The sequence below is a fragment of the Lampetra planeri genome, chromosome 22, assembly GCF_965212315.1.
Source record: "Lampetra planeri chromosome 22, kcLamPlan1.2.h2, whole genome shotgun sequence".
NCBI classification, from domain to species: Eukaryota; Metazoa; Chordata; class Hyperoartia; order Petromyzontiformes; family Petromyzontidae; genus Lampetra; species Lampetra planeri.
Window position 1 is genome coordinate 5,382,599 of NC_136128.1, and position 20,097 is coordinate 5,402,695.

Genomic DNA, 20,097 nt, shown 5'->3' on the forward strand with positions numbered 1-20,097 from the left:
TTTTGTTAATGCCATTGCCTTAAATGTAAAAAATATATATGGCTCTCGGCGTGACGTCATCACCCCGTGACTCGACATGACGTCATCCGTGGCTCTCAGCGTGACGTCACCCCAGCAGTCTCGTACCACTTGCTTCTCGGTCTGACGTCATCCCCCGTAACTCTCAGGTGGATGTCACCCCCCGAGCTCTCAGCATGACGTCACCCCCGCAATCTCTTCCCCCGTGGCCCTCGGAGTGTCGTCCCCGCCGTGACGTCATCCCCCCACAATTGTCCCCTCGTGATTCATCGACGTGACGTCACTACCCTCTCCCCTCCGTGCCTCTCGGCGTGACGTCATCCCCACGTTCCTCTCGCCGTGACGTCACTCCCCTCTCCGCCTCTCGGCGTGACGTCATCTCCACGTTCCTCTCGCCGTGACGTCACGCGTGTAAGCGGAAGCGGCAACTGTGGTGGAGGAGCGGCGCGTCTCTCCGTGAGCTGTCAATCATTCACCATTAGTCTTTACAGCCCTGCGCGGCGCGTGTTGTTGTTGTTGTTGCTGCTCTTCTTATTCTTTAAATCTGCGGCACTTCGCGTCGCCTTCTCTCCGTCTCTGCCTCGTAGGCGGCGTGCCCACGAGATTTCGTAACAGGCCCGGCCCGTTTTGGTTGCGAGGTCCCCGTGGTTTGATTGCGCTATCAACGTCATTTAACACGTACGAAGTGCCCCCGTGTGTAGCCTTTAACAACAGGCTGTCAGGGCAAGTGCTGTTTGCGAGCACCTATGAAAGCCGACGACACGGGGCAGGAGGAGGGTGGTTAGCCAGCACTGTTCCCGGCCGCCTTTGTCTCCCCAGTCGTGATGTTTATACACCGCACAAGGTACTCGTTGAAGGCCGAGTAGATCTAGGGGAAGCCCAGGACCGGTTCATAAATATTCGCTGTCACCGATATTGGCCGTGAGCTGGAATCGAACTTGGATCGCCGGGTTCGGAGCTCACTGCGCTAAGCACTGCGCCACCGCTCCCCGTAACAAGACAATTTGAAGTTACATAAAAATAGGCTGACTTGTACTAATATGTAAACAGAAATGGGTATATGTCAAATACTCTTTTGGATTGTAGTATCTAATTCTGTGTGCTGTTATCATCTCACGGACAATATTGTTATTCATTAATATTGGCACGTTTAAATACATGCATTTTGGGGGGAAAATTACCTATAAACTACTCAATTGGAATAAAGATATAAATGACCACCCCCTCACTACGAAAACTTCGCAAAACCCTACTGAAAGAAGCATCATGAGACTCGGTGATGATTTTGGTAGGAAACTCCTGGTTAAACCAGCCCACAGGGGATTATTGTGTCCGTCGTGCAGGGAGGGGCTGAGTGGGGAGGGACTGGGTGGGGAGGGTGGGGAGGGGCTGGGTGGGGAGGGGCTGGTCACCCCGTGGTGCCCTTATAAAACTCAACGTTTAACCTACTCACGCCGGCTTGTGCCCCCCCCTCACAGTCGGACATATTTGGGAAATACACCACGCCGCCGTTGACCCTGACCATTGACCGAGCAACCCAACGTTCCTACCAGCTCCCTCCGCAGGAATGTGTTAAAGAGTGGCAGTCAATGAATGGGATGCCGCCATCTCAATTGTGTACAGTGACAAACAAACCTTACTAATTGTGATAAACCTTACGAGTGACGCGATCTAACCCAACGACCTCTATTAAGGAGAATCATACTTGAACTACTTTACCAATGCTTTTCTGAGTTATTTGTCTGCACATTGTTCTTGGAGAGATCCCACATCATTTACCTTGCTTTATATTCTTTTCACCAGTGAGCTGGCAACTGGTTTATGAATACACTTGCTGAAGGCCTGAATACGGGAATTCAACTTGGTGCTGACCTTCACATCAAGGCATTGGCGGATGGCACGCAGTTGACATGTAAATAAGGTAACTGATGTCACTCGGTAGTGATTGACAAACATGAAAAGGTCGACTGCTTGACGAGCATGATTTATCAATGAGTTGAAAAAAAGTCAGTCCTGTTATAACTCACAGGGCTTTCCCATCCTCTCCCCGGCAGAAGATCAATAATGTCCAGTTGTTAGTATGGTGTGGCTTGTCTGCTGTCATGTTAAGAGTTTGGTCCACGTGTCTAAACAAATGTGCTCCTGGCATGGTTTTATCATTTGTTGCTTACATGTTGCTCTGATGGTTCAGACTAACCTGAATGGTAATTGTTAAACTGTCATGTACACCATTGGTTAGGTTAACTTTATTGCATGCAATTTTAAATACGGTTGATATTTAGTTGAATCCAGTTACCGTGCTATCATTACCGGACATGAATGGGCATTTTTAGCGTGTGCAAGAAGGGCAAATGTTGAATAATTAATATCTTAATGTGTGCATATTCAGATTTAAAATTGTTAAATTATACGGTTAAAAAAATTAATACGAGTTTCATAATAACAGGTTTTTCACTGTCATTCTTCTTTGGAAAATGACGTTTATAATGTGTCTAAATTCGACTGGAAAATAAGGATGTGGTTGACTGATGCTTTTCATACAGCAACAATCAATCTCATGGAAGTTTTGTCAGTGACAGTAAATATCACTGTTATTACAGTGCTGTATTTTTAACTAGTTTGATATGCGTTGTATATGTTCCCTGAAGCAGCAACGTTATGTTTTGTACACGTTACACAAACGTACAGCGTATTGTAGCCATGCTTTGTGCATCATCCACTTCGCCACAGCGCAGGGTAAACCCAAGCAGTATTCACTTACAGATTTTCTTGAGAGAATAGGGTAAAATAAGAATTGGGACCCGCACAGTAATAATCATAAATGATGAAATGGAGTAAGAGCTGCACATGTAGCTCACACAATGAGATTATGATTCTCAGCCTTAAATTTCCCTTTGTACCACTTAGAGCACTGTGTACCCATTAGACATTGTTGACCTGTGGATAGCTATATCAGGCCTAATGGCAGCTATTAATGGATCTGAATGGGCTAATGTGTCCATTGTTCTTACGACTAGAGGTTTTGCTGCCACAGGTCGATTGATCGGCAGTTGTTGCACTGACAAACTCAGGTTCATGTGCACACATACTGGGATTATGTGCATAGTGTTTATAATACACAGTTGAAATTCTTTACACTCTAATGTACGGAATTGTAAGGGTAACATGTTACCACTTCAGGCATTCAAGGATCGTTTTCTTACTTGTAATACTGACCAAGTTTTAACAGCATTAGGTGTTGTAAGTAATTTTTGATAATTAAATGTGTTATTGCTTTATTTTAATATAAATGTGAATAAACAAGAGGCATAATTTCTGACAGGAAATTACGCATAGCACGTGATTTCTATATATGTCAAGCTGTTAGATCTGGTTAAAGTCCTTGACCCACCATTGGAACATTTGAGTTCAAATCCTAGTCAAAATTACTCTACTATTCCTCAAGGATAAATAAAATAAGCACCACTTTCTGGGAAGTCATCAGTGGTGGTTCTCTAGAGAGACATATCCTATCGTCCTGATCCCAACACAGGAGTGTGGTATTTTAGAATCGTTATTATTGTTATTTAGCCTCGAGATATGAAGCTCTTTTTCACATATATCCAGTAGGGCATCATCACTGACTTGTGGCTGCCAGGCATGATGGCTCATGCCCAATTCAGTGCGGAGATAAGGGTTCATGGAATGCTTAAATTTGTAAAATTCCCAAATCTACTGGGCTGCCAGATGGTCAGGAGATAGCAGTATAGATAATGGCCTATTAACCCATATTTGCAGACCTCGCAGTGTTATTCCCACGTATGTGTGGGTTTTCTCTCAATGTTTTGCTTTCCTCCCACAATCAAATGATCTGTTAATAGTATTGACCATACATCTCAATAATGAACTCTTCTTAAAAAAATATATTGTCACTCAATGAGGCTTTCCTGGATAAGTTGGTGACATTAATGAAGGTGAATGCCACTTAGAGCACTGTGTACTAATTCTGATGCCATTTTTAACCTCCCCCCCCCCCCCCCCCACTGCAATCTCCCCCACATGTTGGATGCAGCCCCAGAATCGCTCGCAATGTCCTGCTATAGGACGGGCACGGGGAGAATGGAGGCAATGGAAGACGGCATGGGGCTCACGGAGCTGGGCCCAGTCGGAGTGGGAGACCCCAGTACAGAGGGCACCTACGTGTGCCGCTTCTCCCCTCATCTGGTGGAGGTGGCCAGGCAGGAGCTGCAAGAGAAGCCCGAATGGCGCCTCCGGGACATTCAGGTGTGAATCTCTCCCATTCATTCCTTTATTGTGTTCATTCATTCATTAATTTTTGAGTGGATTTCATGAATGTGGATGTGAAGTGGCGGTGTAGTGGTTGGTACACGGAGCTATAACCGCACCTCCGATTAGCACAGTTGGCTACGTATGCTGCGAAATAATTTCAACATACATACAGGACACCAGTGACCTGAGCTCAGACACGGCTAACATCCGTGACGAGGTTTTGGGGGTTTCAACCAACCCGCATTGACCAGTGTGGTAAAATATGGTCAGACAATTTCCACGATCATAAATGCATGGAAAGGCCTTCATCCAACAGTGATTTAACAAAGGGCTAGAAATAAAATGCCCGTTATGAATGTAACCATCTAAGAATTAAAATAAGTTTTCCAGACACTCTGGTTCCTTTCCAAAATATAATGGATTGTTTTTACAAATGTCTCAAAGCAAGAACCTCGAAAAATATTACTTGATGCTCTGTGTGCCTTTCCCAAGTAATTAAATAAATGTAATTGGCACACGGCAAATATTAGTTTGTCTTAACTGATTCTTGGCCGTTCCAAGATGTCTGCAAACTGCAGGGTGGGTCCCGTTCACCGTAGAGTCTCGGAACGCACAAGCGGTTCGCGTTCATTTTATTTAGAGAGGCGTAGCGCTGCTGTATTTAAACGCATTGTACTGTACTTACTGCAGAGAAATGTAGCGACACGACCACACTCTGATAGATGGGGCCAAACTGTGGCACACACCCTCCCGCATGGTCTTTTCCGATTCTGTTTCTGTTCGGAATCAATTCCATTCCGATGACATAAACGTACGTAATCAAAACGGGAAAGGATTCAACTAATAGTCCACAACGACAATAATTATTACGTTGTGTTATATATTATGTAGTTTTGCATCGAAATAGGACCCGTTTCTAACAGAGCGCCCGGGCCTATAAACATTTGGCAGTTCATCAGCATTGATTCCAGCAAGCCTGACCGCTGATGATATACTGTTGACACAACCAGTCCAGAGTTTGCTTGATTTCCGCCAATGCTGCTAAAATTATGTACTCACAGAATATTGTGTGGCTGATGGGATGTGTAATAAATGCATATATTTTTTGTTTCTAAGTAGAGAGCACAGTTTTAAGAAGTATTGTAGAAGTATGTAAGTAGTGACCAAATTACTTAATTTCTACACTTCTCGGTGAAATGATGCAATGTGAACAACCAACCTTGTGTAAGTGGGCTCACAGATTTGTATCGGCTTCCTGTGTTAATTGCCAATGTAATGTGGTGGTACATGTGACATCGCGACCAACGTTCTGTTGCAACACCTGTCACGGTGTTTGTTTGACAGTACCACGTGGTAAAAACAATGCCACGTGGTAAAAACGATGTGACATGGTAAAAACAATGCGTGTGCACTTTGCCGCCTTGTGACCAGCTTTCACGCGCTCTTCTACGAAAAGCCCAGCGGGTTATTCTCCAGTTATTTACCATTGTTCGGATAAAACACTTGGGATGCTCTAGTTGAAGTTACGATTAGTTTCTGTGATAGCAGTTGAAGTTTTCCCTATACAGTAAAACCTTGGATTGCGAGTAACTTGGTCTGCGAGTGTTTTGCAAGACGAGCAAAAATTTAAATAAATATGAATTTTCTAAACGAGTGAGGTCTTGCAATACGAGTAGTACAGTATACGCTTTGTCTGCCGAGCGTCACGTGATCACAACTGATATAAGAGTGCTTTGATATACGAGTGATTTTGATTACAAACACGTTTCCGGAACGAATTATGCTCACAATCCAAGGTTTTACTGTATTATTTGACGCAATAGTCAAGTGAATGTGCAGCGTCTTTCTGGCACAAATCTACCACCCAAAGTGCCATTACATCATTAAACATAAAAATAAACAATTCTATAATGTAACAAAAATATTTATATATTAACAGCAAGTTATGGCTATGAGTTAGTTGTGTCAACGTGTGTTTGCTCTGGACGACTGAGTGCCACTGTCTGCATGTGATGTCAATCTTCGTTCAAAAAATATCTTAAAGAAGAAGAAGGTTAGTGCTGCACACAACTGCATTCGCAAATGTTATTTGTAACTTTCATCCTTACCCATGTATCGATAGGTCAATTTTAGTGAGGGACTGCATTTTCTTGGTGTGGTCTGGGACTGTTTTTGCTGTTGCTTTGCTGCCTTGCCCAAGCTTGGAAATTGCTGTACTTGTGCAGTTTTAACTTATATACTTCATCTTACTTATTTATGTATTTATTTTGACTGATTTGCTTCTTTTTCTGATACCTTGCACTCCGATCGCTTTTTGTATTGTTTGCTGTAACTTTCTCACTCGCCCCTACTGGACATTTGTGGAAAAGAGCTTCATAGCTCATCGGATTTCTCCAGGATAAATGCATATTCTGATGATTCTGTGTGTGCAGGCCTTGCGTGATATGCTCAAGGAACATCCAGAGATTCCTGCCCCCACCGATGACGGGTTTCTGCTTCGTTTTCTCCGAGCTCGCAAGTTTGACTATGACAAGGCCTTGCTTCTCATCGACAACTACTATAAGTACTAAAAAAAAAGTTGCATTTGTATGGCACATTTCATCCATAGATCCCAATGCAGCCCATAGAGAACGTGTCTTTGGAAGACGCACATACCAATGTGAAAGAAAAAAAATCACCAAAAGTTAATGTTAAATACATTTCCAAGTGAAGCTGCCATAATAGAATACGAATATTGAACACACACAACTTCCAATCCAGAGGTCGCTACTTTAATCTCCCAGTTGAAATGAAAGGAAAGTTTATTCAATCGTCCCGGCACCTCTACCCACCGAGCGGTATATGAATGTGTTACACCATTCAATCAATGCCGAGTTGCGTGTGCGAGGACACGATGTGGGTATTCCCATCTCTTGCAATTTGTCGGGTCAGCGTGGAAGAGGAGACCATTTACTCTCTAAAGCTGCCTCTATTGGGGGGTACCTTCCGCTTGCGGTGGCATGAGCAAGCAATTGCAGGGCTGGACCTTTACCTTTTGAAATGACCAAATAATTAAGCACCCTAAGTAACCCTTATGAATATAATGATATGTAATGACCAGTGTTTCAACTTGAGCTCATAAACTGCCTTCGTTATGCACTTGTTTGTTTTAATCACAAAACGATTGAAACAATACATACAAGATGCACATGCACCCATAGACACAAAATGCATGGAGTATCTATGTCATTAACAAAGTTATTTTCACCAATGATTGTTCAACATCTGTGTGTTCTACATAGGCCACATCATGTAAATAAGTTCATTTCAGACACTTGTACGTTTTGATTTATATATCACTTGCATTTATTTTAAAAAATGCAAAAAAGTACAATGTATGAATCATTTTAAAAACACCGTTCACTACAGACAAGGCCTTGCTGAGGAGAACAACCCTTAGTAGAAAACGCAACAGATCACTGCCAGTGTGTTTAAACAGAGGCATTTCTTATAGCAAACAGGGTTGTACTGTTCATGCTGTACGCGGAGTGATTTGCCCTACGCTCTCAAACGTGCACAAGTGTTTGTGTGTATGCAAACGTCCACAGCAACTGCACTAGAACACTTGAGACGAACAAACACAATTTACACAATGTCACGTTATATGCAGGATTTGGCTACTAGGCTGAGACCATTATATGATGATTTCCTATGGCCAATGAAAAACAACTATCGATTACAGATTCAGTTTTAAGTAATTGAGCTGTGAATTTTTTTTTGTTTTTTTCTGAGAGTTGGTGAATTGCAGATGTACCCACCCCGTCACATTATATTTGGCGCAGTGTGAAGTTGCATGCTCATAGCTGCAGTTCGCACACAGGAGTCTCTTATTTTGCACTTGTGCATTAAGCATCCACATCATCTGTGCTTTGTGTGGACCCAGGTAAGTGCTGCTCATTGTTTCTGTGGAAGGTCGAAACGGGGCTGTGGTGGTGGTGGTGGTGGGGTCGCTGGTCATTAATGTGTCCTGTGAAAACATTACTTTGAGTAGGAGCCTGGGATTCAACCCCAAGAATTCCAAGCTGTGTAGCTTCACTCCCTGAGCTACCTAGCAAAATCAAACTCCATTAACTTTTGTATGTACTTAATGACATGTAAGAAGATTCAATGCAAATGTGAAAAGCTTTGTTAGTGAGAAAAAAATATTTTGTGGACCGCCATAGCACACTTTAGTGACATTACTATTGATTAACTAAAACATAGTTTTGTCACGTAAAGGTGTACTGAGCTGTGCCTGGCTGTCTGTGTTGGATAGCATCGGACACAGCCTAGAATAATGAATTATCTGGTAGATAAGAGCTATTTGTGTTTTGAGTTGTGTTTTATTTTAAGCGAAATTACACTTGTGCCAACGGCTTTAGGAGGTGGTGGTTGAGATAGCGGTGGTGATTGTCGTTTTCGGGAAGTGGTCGTGTAGTTTTAGCACACTGCTACGAGCCCAGCGATCCAAGTTCGATTCTCGCTCAGGGCCAACACCAGTGACGATTATCTGAACCGGTCATGTACCTCCCCTAGGTCGACTCAGCCTCAAATGAGTACCTGGTGTGTAAACATCACCACTGGAGAGAAAAACAAAGGCGGGCGGGCGTGGTGTTGGCCACCCACCCCCTCTTTTGCCGTGCCAGGCTTCATAGGTGCCACTCGCTAACAGCACTTGCCCCAAAAATCTGCTCAGGCCTATACAGGGGATCTTTGTTTTTGATTGCCAATGTTTGCTTGGGAAGGTGTCGGCGCGTTTGGCCGGACGTGTTCGTCAACTTCTACCCGTCGAGCGTGCGCCACGTCTTGGAAGCTGGCGTGGTGACGGCGCTGCCACAGCCGGACGCGCAGGGCCGGAGGATCATCGTCCTGCGGCCCGGTGTGTGAGGACTCCACACAGCCCCGTGATGAGAGTTGCATTGCTTAACCCACCAGAGAAAACACTTGTCACACGGTTAAACTTGCATGCAAAATGTTGATGTCATTTGATTGAGAAACCCCAGACTTTGGGATGGTCTTGGTATAGAGCAGGGTTTGTCTAATGCCAGTCTTCCCACGCGACCGACTACGTTATACCAATGTTAATTTAAATGCAAACTAGACCGTTACATGTCCGCAGCTGATGATTTGTAAAAGCAAAACCAGCATCTTTTGTCGGTTGTGAGAACTGGAGGCTGAGAAGTCCTAGCATTGAGTGATGTGAGCCAATCCGAAATGGGGGCTGTGTCATAATCATCATCATTAGCCACGTTCTAACCACTGATGAATGAAGGCCTCCCCATGCCATCGACATTTCATGCAATGCCATGCTGCTATATTGCAGCATGGCGTGCATTTGGTTATGGATAGGATATGAAGGCTTCGGTTTTGCTTTTGTATTACGATTAAAGCTTGTGTTAGGTAAATAGTTATGCCTATGATTAAGACCCATGTTCTATTTTGTGTTGGGACTCTGGTTAAAACTATAGTTAAGTATACAGTTAGGGCAAGAATGAATGCTTGTACTATGGTTAGCTTTAGAATTAAAAGTTGCGTTCCAATTGAGCCTGGATCAAGGCGAGAGTCAAAAATCATAAGGTTGCGATTTGTTTAATATTAGGAGGGGACAAGGGCCTTAAGCTGTTATGTTCCCTGCCTCTGAAAGTCTGTCACCAGTTTATGTCAGGAACGCAGGCACAGTTGCATCTTTCAAGTAAGACAAGTGCTTATCCTCGAGTTGAAATTGATTGCTAGATAGATTCTAGATTTGAAGCTTTCGTGACTGCAAGGATTCATATTATTAGGTTTTTTCGGTAAAGTCACGTAGGTAAAAAAAATGATACAGCTGTCGTGGCTGTGACGGTTCCACCTGAAGACGGAGGCTTGTGTTGCTTCCGAAACGTCGTGATTTTTTATTTTGTTTTATTTTACTTTTATTAATTTACATTTTTTTACCTACGTGACTTTACCGAAAAAACCAAAGAATATGCTAGATAGATGTTATTGTCGGGAGTCTTTTTGACCATAGGGCATCCTGGGATGCCGTGCGTGAAGCACGCTACACAGACGCTGCGGGTCTTGCGGAAAGTTCAAGGACTGGAGCCTCTTTCAATACGGCATCATGGCATCATGGCATCATGGCAGCAGCAGCTTCAGCAGAGTGCTGATGGTGGTTGCCGCGCGTGTGCCCGACACACGCAGGTTTGTGGAACCCGGCGGTGGCGCCGGCCACGGACATGCTGCGCGTGCTCTACATGACCCTGGAGATGCTGGTGCGCCAGGAGGAGACGCAGGTGTGCGGCCTGGTGGTGCTGGCCGACTATGCCGGCCTGGGCCTGGCCCACGCCTCGCACCTGGGGCCCGCGTTCGCACGCCGTGTCGCCACTGTGCTGCAGGTCGGTTCCACGCCGCCCGTCTCGGTCTCAGGTCGTAGTCGCCTCTCTCTCTCTCGGAGCTCCGGTGCTCCTTACACAATGGTCTGGCTCGACCGCCTCAACGTAGAATTGTTACTATTCATCAATATAGAAGAAGGCCGTACGTCTTGTATGCGGCATATACGTGGACAAGTAGAGCCCCTTTGTCAATCCACTGCAACTGAACTAAACTATTTATTTATTTTACCAGGTAAGGCCCACTGAGCTTTATAGCTCTTTTTAAGAAGCGATCTGGCCACAAATGATAGCCCAACGAAATGGCTTATCGCGTGGACATATATAGCAGCCACATACCCTAAACGCATGTTTCTAAATGTGGGGGGAAAAACCGGAGGACCGAAAGAAAAATCCACGCGACCACGGGGAGAGAGACATGCAAACTCCAAATATACAGCAGGTGTCATGGTCAAGATCGAACCCAAAACCTCCTGCACACCAGGCGAGGTATTTAACATCTCCCCATCGTGGTGCCCTTATAGCCCCCATAACCCAGGTGGGTCGTGGGGATTATTTGACATTACTTGGGCACTCTGGTCATTTGGCAATTAGGGGGAAGGTACACAGAGCTAATCTAATTATTGTACGACGAAAGATGTTACTTGATTGCCCTTTATTGCTGATCGCATAGCCCTACAGTTTCATTATGAACCTACTTGCTCTGCTGCTTTCTGCAGGTTCCTTCTTATCAGTTGGTTTTCTCATGTAGTTGTGACTCCTCCATCTTGCATGATCCACCAAACCTGCCTTTTTGTCACTGGATTACATGTATCTATGCCTCCACCACACCCATCCAAATGGCAGAGTTTAAACTGTTACTCGTATATGCCGGGAGAAAGAAGGAATTGGCCGTTGTACTGCTGCTCTGAAGGAAGGCCATTGTCCAATGCATCACTTATGTAAAAGGTTTGACCAGGCATTGTTAGATGCCTCATAAATAATGTGTTGTTCTACAGTATAAGGGGTGCTATCATGGACTCATGGTCAGCACCCCGCACTTGCAACAACTAACTCACAGCCAAAACTTGGTTTTTTTATATTTTAAACAACTATAGATAGCATATACGGTATATATATACACATTCTTATTGTATAGAATGTTCAATTTTTTTGTTTGAGTGTGAATGGGATGGCACTTTGAGTGGCAGAAAGGCGCCGCGTGTGCAAGCAAAACTAAAATGTACTTGACCTGACAGGAGGGCACCGATTCATTCTCTCATCACGGCAGTTGAAACAATGGGCGCATTTCGAGCAGCTTCCTCCACCCAGCAGTATAGATGATGGGTACGCCACAATTGGCGAATTGGCAGGTCACGTGCGGTGAGTTCAGTGTGGGATGCTCCCACCTCCTACAATGTGTCTGGCCAGCGTGGCAGACGAGGCCCAAATACACTTTTTAGAGTTTCCTCTAATCAGAATATTTATTTGTACTGCAGGAGGAATCCGATGAGCTATAAAGCTCTTTTTCACAGATGTACAGCAGTGGTGCAAGGAAGCAATTACAGGGCCTCACGTTGAAATGTTTTCCCAGGAGTATTTTATTGAAAGGGGAAAAATAACTAGTCGAATGCACAGCGTACACTCAGATTGGGTTGCGTGGGGGAACACAAAGAGTTGGAGCATAATAGAGTCAGGATTCCACATGGGGGTAAACGTGTAGGAAGAGACACAGTGGACAGGTGATGCTTTTATGAGTGTCGTGGGGGGAGGCAAGCGGGGCTGTAAGGGGTGTGGTGTGTGATGCGGAGGTTGGGTGACTCATGGGGTGGTAATCTGTGAGAGTGTCTTGATTGAGAGTATGTCTGGTGGGGAGCAAGTTGGAGGGACGTATCGTTAGTGGGAGAGTGTGGGGGTGTGATGCCTAGCGCAACGTACAAAGGCAAACGGGAGTAAAGTAATGAACCAAATGCAGGGGAGGAACGGGGGATATGGGGGAGGGGGAGGGGCTGCACGTTTACATCTGACAGGTTTCTTTTTTCGCCCGTTTCTATTTCAGGATGCGTTTCCCGTGAGGGTGAAAGCCGTCAACATTTTCAATGAACCGATCATCATGAAAGCCATCTTTGCCATTGTGAAGCCCTTCTTGAAGGAAAAACTCCAGAAGAGGGTTCGTTCAGTGTTAACCACCCTACAACACGCATGTACATAAATAACCACTATATCAAGCGTATCATGATTTGCCTTCACGATTTATTTGTCTTGATTCAGGATCATAACTCGACAATACATTCTTTATTAATACAGTGTTTTTTTTTGGGGTTAGATCGCGTGAATATAAATGTGTCGTTAAACCCGCCACCACCCGACACAGCCAATGAGTAAGGTTTGTCATGTAAACAGAACGTGACCAATTCGTTACTAGTACAGCACACCGGTGTGTTGGAGAGCCAAGCCACAACATTTACAATCTGAGTGCGACGTTTCGCCAGTAATTACAACTGGCATCATCAGGCGACAGCCAGAATACATTCTTTCTCTACCATTGCAGCATATGGGTCATGGGAAATAGTTACATGCACATGTATGATTTGAAAATAATTTGTTAAACACACACCATGATGCTTATATCTTGGGTGTTATATTTAATTGTTATCGTTGACTCAATGCATTGTTACATGGCTGCAGTGTATGGTCGTTGTGGGTAGAGGTTAAAAAAATATTGTTATGCAGAAAATCTCAATCTTTATTTATCCTGGAGAAATCTGATGAGCTGTGAAGCTCTTCGCTCATAGATGTCCAGGAGGGGCGGGTCAGAAAAGCCTCAAAGAGCCTTGTAGAAGACTGTTTACATATTTGGGTGTTTGTTGTTGGATAAACACCCATTCATAGTGATTGCCAGCCTTCCAAATAGGGTAAGTCCTCTATTTACATTGGGGCTACGTCGCTGGAAGACGCGAAACAATGTAAATATTTTTTTATCTTGACGCAATGATATATCTTCTTGGTTCTTTCGGTAAAGTCACGTAGAAGGGAAGTAATAAAATAATAAAAATAAAACATAATAAAACAATTCTCACGACGTTTCGGCCACAACGCAAGCAGCCGTCCTCAGGCGAAGAATGAGACATTATCAAGCTAGGAGCTTATATAGGTGTAGCGAGGAGGAGCGCCTTAACAAAAGAATGTGCATATGAAGAGGAATTTAGCATACCAATGGGCAATGCGTAGGAGGTGGGCGGAGGGGTTTCAAAGTCCCATTATGCCCATGCATTATGCAGGATCAACAGCACCACGGGGGGGCGCAAGGAACAGCGTTAATAAAGGAAAGGAATGTTAATGATATGTAGCTGCATTTACCAAACAACCATGTAGAAAACCAAAGTAAAAAACTACATAAAAAACTAAAATATAAACTGATACTTACTATACTCTACAATAAGCTGAGTTACTAACAACAAATAATAAATTACAATTCTACGTCGTAAGAAGTATATAATATACTTCCATCTAAACTTTATTCTCTTAGCATATACAGTACTATATACTGCCATAGATAAACCCAACATTAAATTATATACTGTATTGCTGTAAACCACCCTATACTTTATACATTTTAATATAACACTATGTATTATTCAACTCACCCTAATGTGTATCGAAATGGTTTATTACGTCCTTCCAATGATTGCTAAGCCTGAATCCATCTTCTCGGTTAAAATTGTCTCTGTGTTTGTATATGTGGATCGCCTCATGAACGAATCTCTCATGATAGCCAGATGGCTTGCAGAGAACCTCCGTCTTGGAGAAGTCAATGTCATGTGAGCCCACTGAGTTGTAACAGTGGTCTGCCACGGCTGAGGTGTTTGTCCTACCGTGTTTGATATAAATATAGGTTACGTTCCTCGGGGTAATTCTTTGGTCAAAATTTTCAGAAAAAATATTAAGTACCCGAAAAGACGTTATATAAGAAGTTTAAATCAATAATATACATGAATACAGATACCAGAGATTGTGGCAGACATTGTATTTAGATGCCTGGTTAGGGTAGGGGTATAGGGGAGTAGTATGTATGTTTAAATTTTTTCGCACCGTACGTAGCTAACCGTGCTAATCGCAGGTGCGGGGAATTGATAAACTAAACACAAAAATAATTTCTAAAGAAATGTGTTTTCAATCTAGATTTAAAAGTCCATAATTCCAGTGGCTTCCTGATATTGGAAAGAAGAGCATTCCAGACAGCCTTAGAAGCGCATTGGAAAGTGTGCGATGCAGTGACCATCTTTGTTTGATGGTTACCCAAACGGCACTGCTAGGATGACTGGGTTTGCGTGATAGTTTTTACTCCGTGACGAGATCAGCAATGTGCCATAGTTTTTTTGTGGCAAGCACTCTGTGTGGAATGAGTGCAACCTCATAATGTATTAATTCGGCAACCGGAAGACAATGCAGCTCGGCAAGCACTGATATTGCAGAACCCGTCACAACACGTGCCACAGAATTTTGTGCACGCTGCAGTTGAGGAGTTAGTGTGGCAATGAGTTAGTTTGGCAATTATATTTTGTCAATGTTATTTTGGCAATGTTATTTTGGCAATGTTCGTTTTGAAATGTAGACACTAGTGAGGCTTGAGCTCCCGCGACGCCACGCTGTCGCAACGCGTCCTCACACACGCTGCCCAAACCTACTGCCTTGCTTTTTTTAAATTTTTTAAAACGTTGTAGTGAATCAATGCATTTTTTAACTAGAATTACGTTCCCTCATTCGTTTGGCAATGTTATAGTGAGACAACGTAAATAAGAGCAACGTAAATAGAGGGCGTACTGTGTGGGACCACAAAGCTTGGAAATTTTTGCTCTCGGTTCTGGTTATCTCAACGCCTGTTTGAGATTTCCCGTGCCTCCTGAATCATTTTGTCTCTATGAGCGTGAATTAAAAACTGCGCACGTCACAGGTTTCAGATTATTGGTTTAATTTGTATTTTTGACATGTGCTTGAAAACTAGATGTTTGGAGAAACTCCGAGTCTTTTATTTTCAGGATACCGCATTGGGATCAATCGTATTATGGGAGGGATAACATCGTCATAAGATCCTGTTACCTCCATCTGTGGTATTGTACCATGCATATTCACACCGGTGCAAATACGTAACGGAGCCTAAACCCATCGACCATGTCGTCTTGCTTTCTCCAGTACTACTTCCACGGCTCTGACCTGAGCTCGCTGCACAGGAGCCTGCCCCCGGGTGTCCTGCCCAACGAGTATGGAGGGGCGGCTGGGCCCCTGGACGCCCAGCGCTGGGCTCTCACCCTGCTCGACTGGGAGCCGTTCTTCCTGCGCGAGTTTGGGGGGCCCGTGGCAATTGCACCAATGCCGGCGCTCGGGACCGATGGACAGCAGCTTCAGATTGGGACAAGCAGGGCCGCTTCGCAATACAGCGACGAAGCTGAGGAGGCTTCCGCCAAACTCTAAACATGGCGTGCAGTTAAGCTTGGGGCGTCCCACTTAATGCATTAGAATACGAAAGCAAGCAAATGTTGTTTGGCACTGATATTCGTGGCCTACCGCGGGGACCAGTGGGTGACCTGGGAACTTAATGTTGTGCCCGTGTTGGAGGAGAATAAGCCAGCATTGTTGAGATGGTAAATCATTGCAGCGAAAATTAAAACTACTTTCCCATGTGTGGCAAGCCAATACCCTCAATCGCCAATTAGCACAATCATTCAACGCTCGTTTGCTCCACGTCTGACCATCTCACAGTTACATTTTTAGATCTGGTTGTCATAGGCACTATGAGGAAATCATTAGTAATTGCACAGCGGTACCCCTTCCCGTTTAACATCCTAATTAACAACTATTGTCTTTTTAAGCCAATGGAATCTTATTGGCTGGGAGGAATTTTAAATAGTTTTATAGGCCTAAGGTTGGAGTTGGAGAGTTTATTTTACCAGGTAAATACTTGGAGCCACCATGGGCTCGTTTACAAGGTGGACCTGGTCAAGATTGCCATAAAAGTTCGTGCCTGGTGTCGTGAGTCTTTGTAAGCATAGAGAAAGAACTGTTGTCCATATGATGACATTTTTTACGTACGAAGCAGCAGTGAGCAACTGGCTTCATATTATTTCTGGAACATGTAAAAGCAGTTGTATGACTGATGCACCATTCTATTGCTACAATATTAGCCATGTAAAGCTTGATGTGTTCAAGGGTGTAGGCAACATTCTTAATGTGGAACATACACATCATTGTGGATGCTGTGTTTTCAGTGTTACGAGTGGTTTATGTGTATATAATGTTATTTTGTAAATGTTGACAAGGTTTCTTGTACATACGATAAAACGGCACTAAATTTATTTGCAGCCTGCCAATGTCAACCAGAGGTACGTGAAATGCAGAGAAAGATGCAATAATACATTTCATTAAAAAAAATGGCTTACATGAATTCTCTAGTTTGAATTTCAATTGCCTTAGCGGTAGCATTCTAGGATAATTAACAAGAGTGATGCATTTAAGTTAAGTGTTAATGGTCATAACAGGTCCACAGAATTGTTTACTCACTTAAAATATCTGCCTCGTAAGCATTTGTTAACACTTGAGATTCCATTGCTCCGTATAGCCAGGGTCTTAATTAGCTTGAACCTGGAGAAAAATACAAAATTACTTGCCTTTGCATCTGCATATTTACGGATTTTTTCGGTGTTGATAAAACACATTCCTGCGGAGGGAGCTGGTAGGATCGTTGGGTTGCTCGGTCAATGGCCAGGGTCAACGGCGGCGTGGTGTATTCCGCAAATATGTCCGACTGTGAGGGCGGGCACAAGCTGACGTGAGTAGATTAAACGTTGAGTTTTATAAGGGCACCACGGGGTGACCAGCCCCTCCCCATCCAGCCCCACCCCTCCCACCCCCCATCCAGCCCCACCCTCCCCACCCAGCCCCTCCCTCCCCACCCAGCCCCTCCCCACCCTCCCCACCCAGCCCCTCCCTCCCCACCCAGACCCTCCCCACCCAGACCCTCCCCTCCCCACCCAGACCCTCCCCTCCCCACCCAGACCTTCCCCACCCAGCCCCTCCCCACCCTCACCACCCAGCCCCTCCCCTCCCCACCCAGCCCCTCCCTGCACGGCGGACGGACACAATAATCCCCTGTGGGCTGGTGTAACCAGGTTCCTACCAGTAATACTTTATTTTATTTTACAATAGCCCCAGTGTCCTGTATAGTTGGACATTTATATGGGAAAATGTTGCTTCTTAAGTATGCGTTTCAATCGAGGATCACCGTTAAATCGACCAAATATGGTCAATGACTTGACTTGCACCTCACATGAACAGTCTTAAGAATGTAAGTTTTTTTTTACAGGAGCGGGCTAAGCAATATTGTTAATTTGAATTGAATGGCATTTCAATGTTTACTCATGTATACACTCGCACATATATCCAGCTGTATAATGTTCGAACTTATGGCCATAATATTTAAAAGCAAATTAATGCTTTTATTCAGTTCAGTTCTCTATATTTTAACCAACTGGACAGGGATAGCCTTGGATGTGAAAGCCTTAGCTATTTTACCAACGTGTAACAAAATGTGTCATTCTAAACATCTGCCATCCACTGCCAAATATATTTATCAGCTCATTGGGCTGTGACGTGGCCCAGCGGTAGTGCGGCCCTGCGGTAGTGCGTTTCCCCGCTTGTGTCAGAGGTTCATGATTTTACTCCAGGAACCACTCTGGTTATTCCTGCGGTATTAACCGTACAAATACACACCGACCGCTTTCACGGTGCATGTTAAAGATTCTAATACAAGTTATTTTGGGTTATATCGCGTAAATATGTCGTTAAGCCACCACCATCCGACAGCCAATTGTTAAGGTTTGTCACGTAAAGCCGCAACATTTACAATTTGTTAATTAGGTGACAAACTTTACCAATTGGCTGTGTCGGGTGGTGGTGGGTTAACGACACATTTATATTTACGCGATCTAACCCAAAGTAACTTTCATGAATATTGGTCGTGAAAGGCTACATGTTAAGGATCCTGTAACGTGATTCACAAGAGTAAGCCATTATGTGCCTGCGTCTTGGTCCAAACTGTAAAAAAAATCACCGCAAATTACAAATTTGGAATATACATGATCATAGCCACCTACGAAATGCTTGGCAGGGCCCTGCTGAAAGTCATGAGACTCGTTGAGGTCGTCCTGGCTAAACAAGCGTAATAATAAAATTGGCCAACCAACCTGCAGAGGTGTTGGGTCTTGTAAAGTTTATATTGATTTTATCTGAGCATTAAATTATACGTAAAAATATATATTTTTTTCACTTAATTTCCCATTGATTCTGTCAAATGTAAGTGACCTACATGCAGACACCCCTTATTTTTGTTCTGCGAACAACAGCCCTTCAGAAATTTCACTTCAAATCCAATTCTACGTGAATCTGTTTATATCAACATATAATGTGCTCTCCTTACCATAGCTGAAAACAAAAAGATCTCGTCCACTGGCCGTTTGAGCTGTTGGGAGGCTTGACTGTTTACTTCACCATCTCCTGGCAGTTGTATCTTCAAACCAAGATAGCCTCCATCCTGTCCAGCGTTTGATGACCGCTTGGACCATGTGGTCTCCCTTATACCCTAGCACTTACTGTGTTCCCTCCGTCAACGTAATTTACAGTCAGTCGCCATTCATCCTGGTCACTTACTTGTCCAAAATTACCTTTCATAAGACTTCGAGTAGACATGTATGAGTTATAGTCTTGGTTCTTTCGGTAAAGTCACGTAGAAGGGAAACAATAAATTAATAAACATTGTTTCCCTTCTACGTGACTTTACCGAAAGAACCAAGAATATGAATCCCTGCAGTCACGAAAGCCTTAAATCAAAATGTATGAATTGTAATTTACATAACATTATCTCTTATATTTTAATTACATCACTGAACCATGTCTACGGACTTTTAAGAATGCTTGGCTTTCTACTTCAAGATGAACCTATCCACAGATTAACGGCATAGTATATCTTACGTGATGTGTAGGCACAAAAAGGTCGTGAGAAATATCGTAAGTTTACCTATATTCTCTTTTTGCCATAACGTTAATTGTGGGTGCAGTATAGTCATACATCAGTAGGACCGCTTTTAAGTGGTTACATATGAGAGCAGTAACTATCGTGTGCAATGCAAGCATAGGTGATGAAGTTAGCACCATGTCACCTCAAAGTGGGACGCTCCAGAACAAGTCCTGAGACTGGATTTCCTAGATTATTTTTTTTATAATGTAGCAACGACAGTACCATATTATCTAGATTAGCCAAACGTGTGGCTGGTGTCAATAAAGTTAAACAAATCCGATCACTCGCGCACACCTTACCAGATTATAACATTTTCACTTTAAAATAGAGCGGGGTGGAGGGGAGGAAGTGTGAAAGTCCAGAGAATTGTGTGGT

The 20,097-nt window shown here is 43.7% G+C and overlaps 1 protein-coding gene across 4 annotated transcripts; it reads left to right on the top strand.

Annotated features, from left to right (window-relative positions):
• Window positions 1-341: 341 nt before the first annotated feature.
• LOC144724940 (alpha-tocopherol transfer protein-like) lies at window positions 342-17,094 on the top strand. Of its 4 annotated transcripts, none has more exons than XM_078604264.1 (8): window positions 342-429; window positions 1,822-1,939; window positions 4,070-4,281; window positions 6,720-6,850; window positions 9,051-9,184; window positions 10,486-10,679; window positions 12,712-12,822; window positions 15,846-17,094. In XM_078604264.1, the coding sequence occupies exons 3-8, from the start codon at window positions 4,087-4,089 to the stop codon at window positions 16,122-16,124; spliced, it is 1,044 nt and encodes a 347-aa protein (XP_078460390.1). In that variant the 5' UTR covers window positions 342-429; window positions 1,822-1,939; window positions 4,070-4,086; the 3' UTR covers window positions 16,125-17,094. The 4 variants fall into 4 exon arrangements, with proteins under 4 accessions (XP_078460390.1, XP_078460388.1, XP_078460389.1 ...); XM_078604262.1 differs by having other exon boundaries at window positions 392-474; XM_078604263.1 differs by having other exon boundaries at window positions 406-481.
• The last annotated feature ends 3,003 nt before the right edge of the window (window positions 17,095-20,097 follow it).

Excerpts from the sequence above, each read along its gene's own strand:
- LOC144724940 (XM_078604264.1), top strand. The coding sequence starts at position 4,087 with ATGTCCTGCTATAGGACGGGCACGGGGAGAATGGAGGCAATGGAAGAC. Across the intron at positions 6,851-9,050 it reads CTCATCGACAACTACTATAA|GTGTCGGCGCGTTTGGCCGG; the intron begins GTACTAAAAAAA and ends TTGCTTGGGAAG. Across the intron at positions 12,823-15,845 it reads AGGAAAAACTCCAGAAGAGG|TACTACTTCCACGGCTCTGA; the intron begins GTTCGTTCAGTG and ends TGCTTTCTCCAG.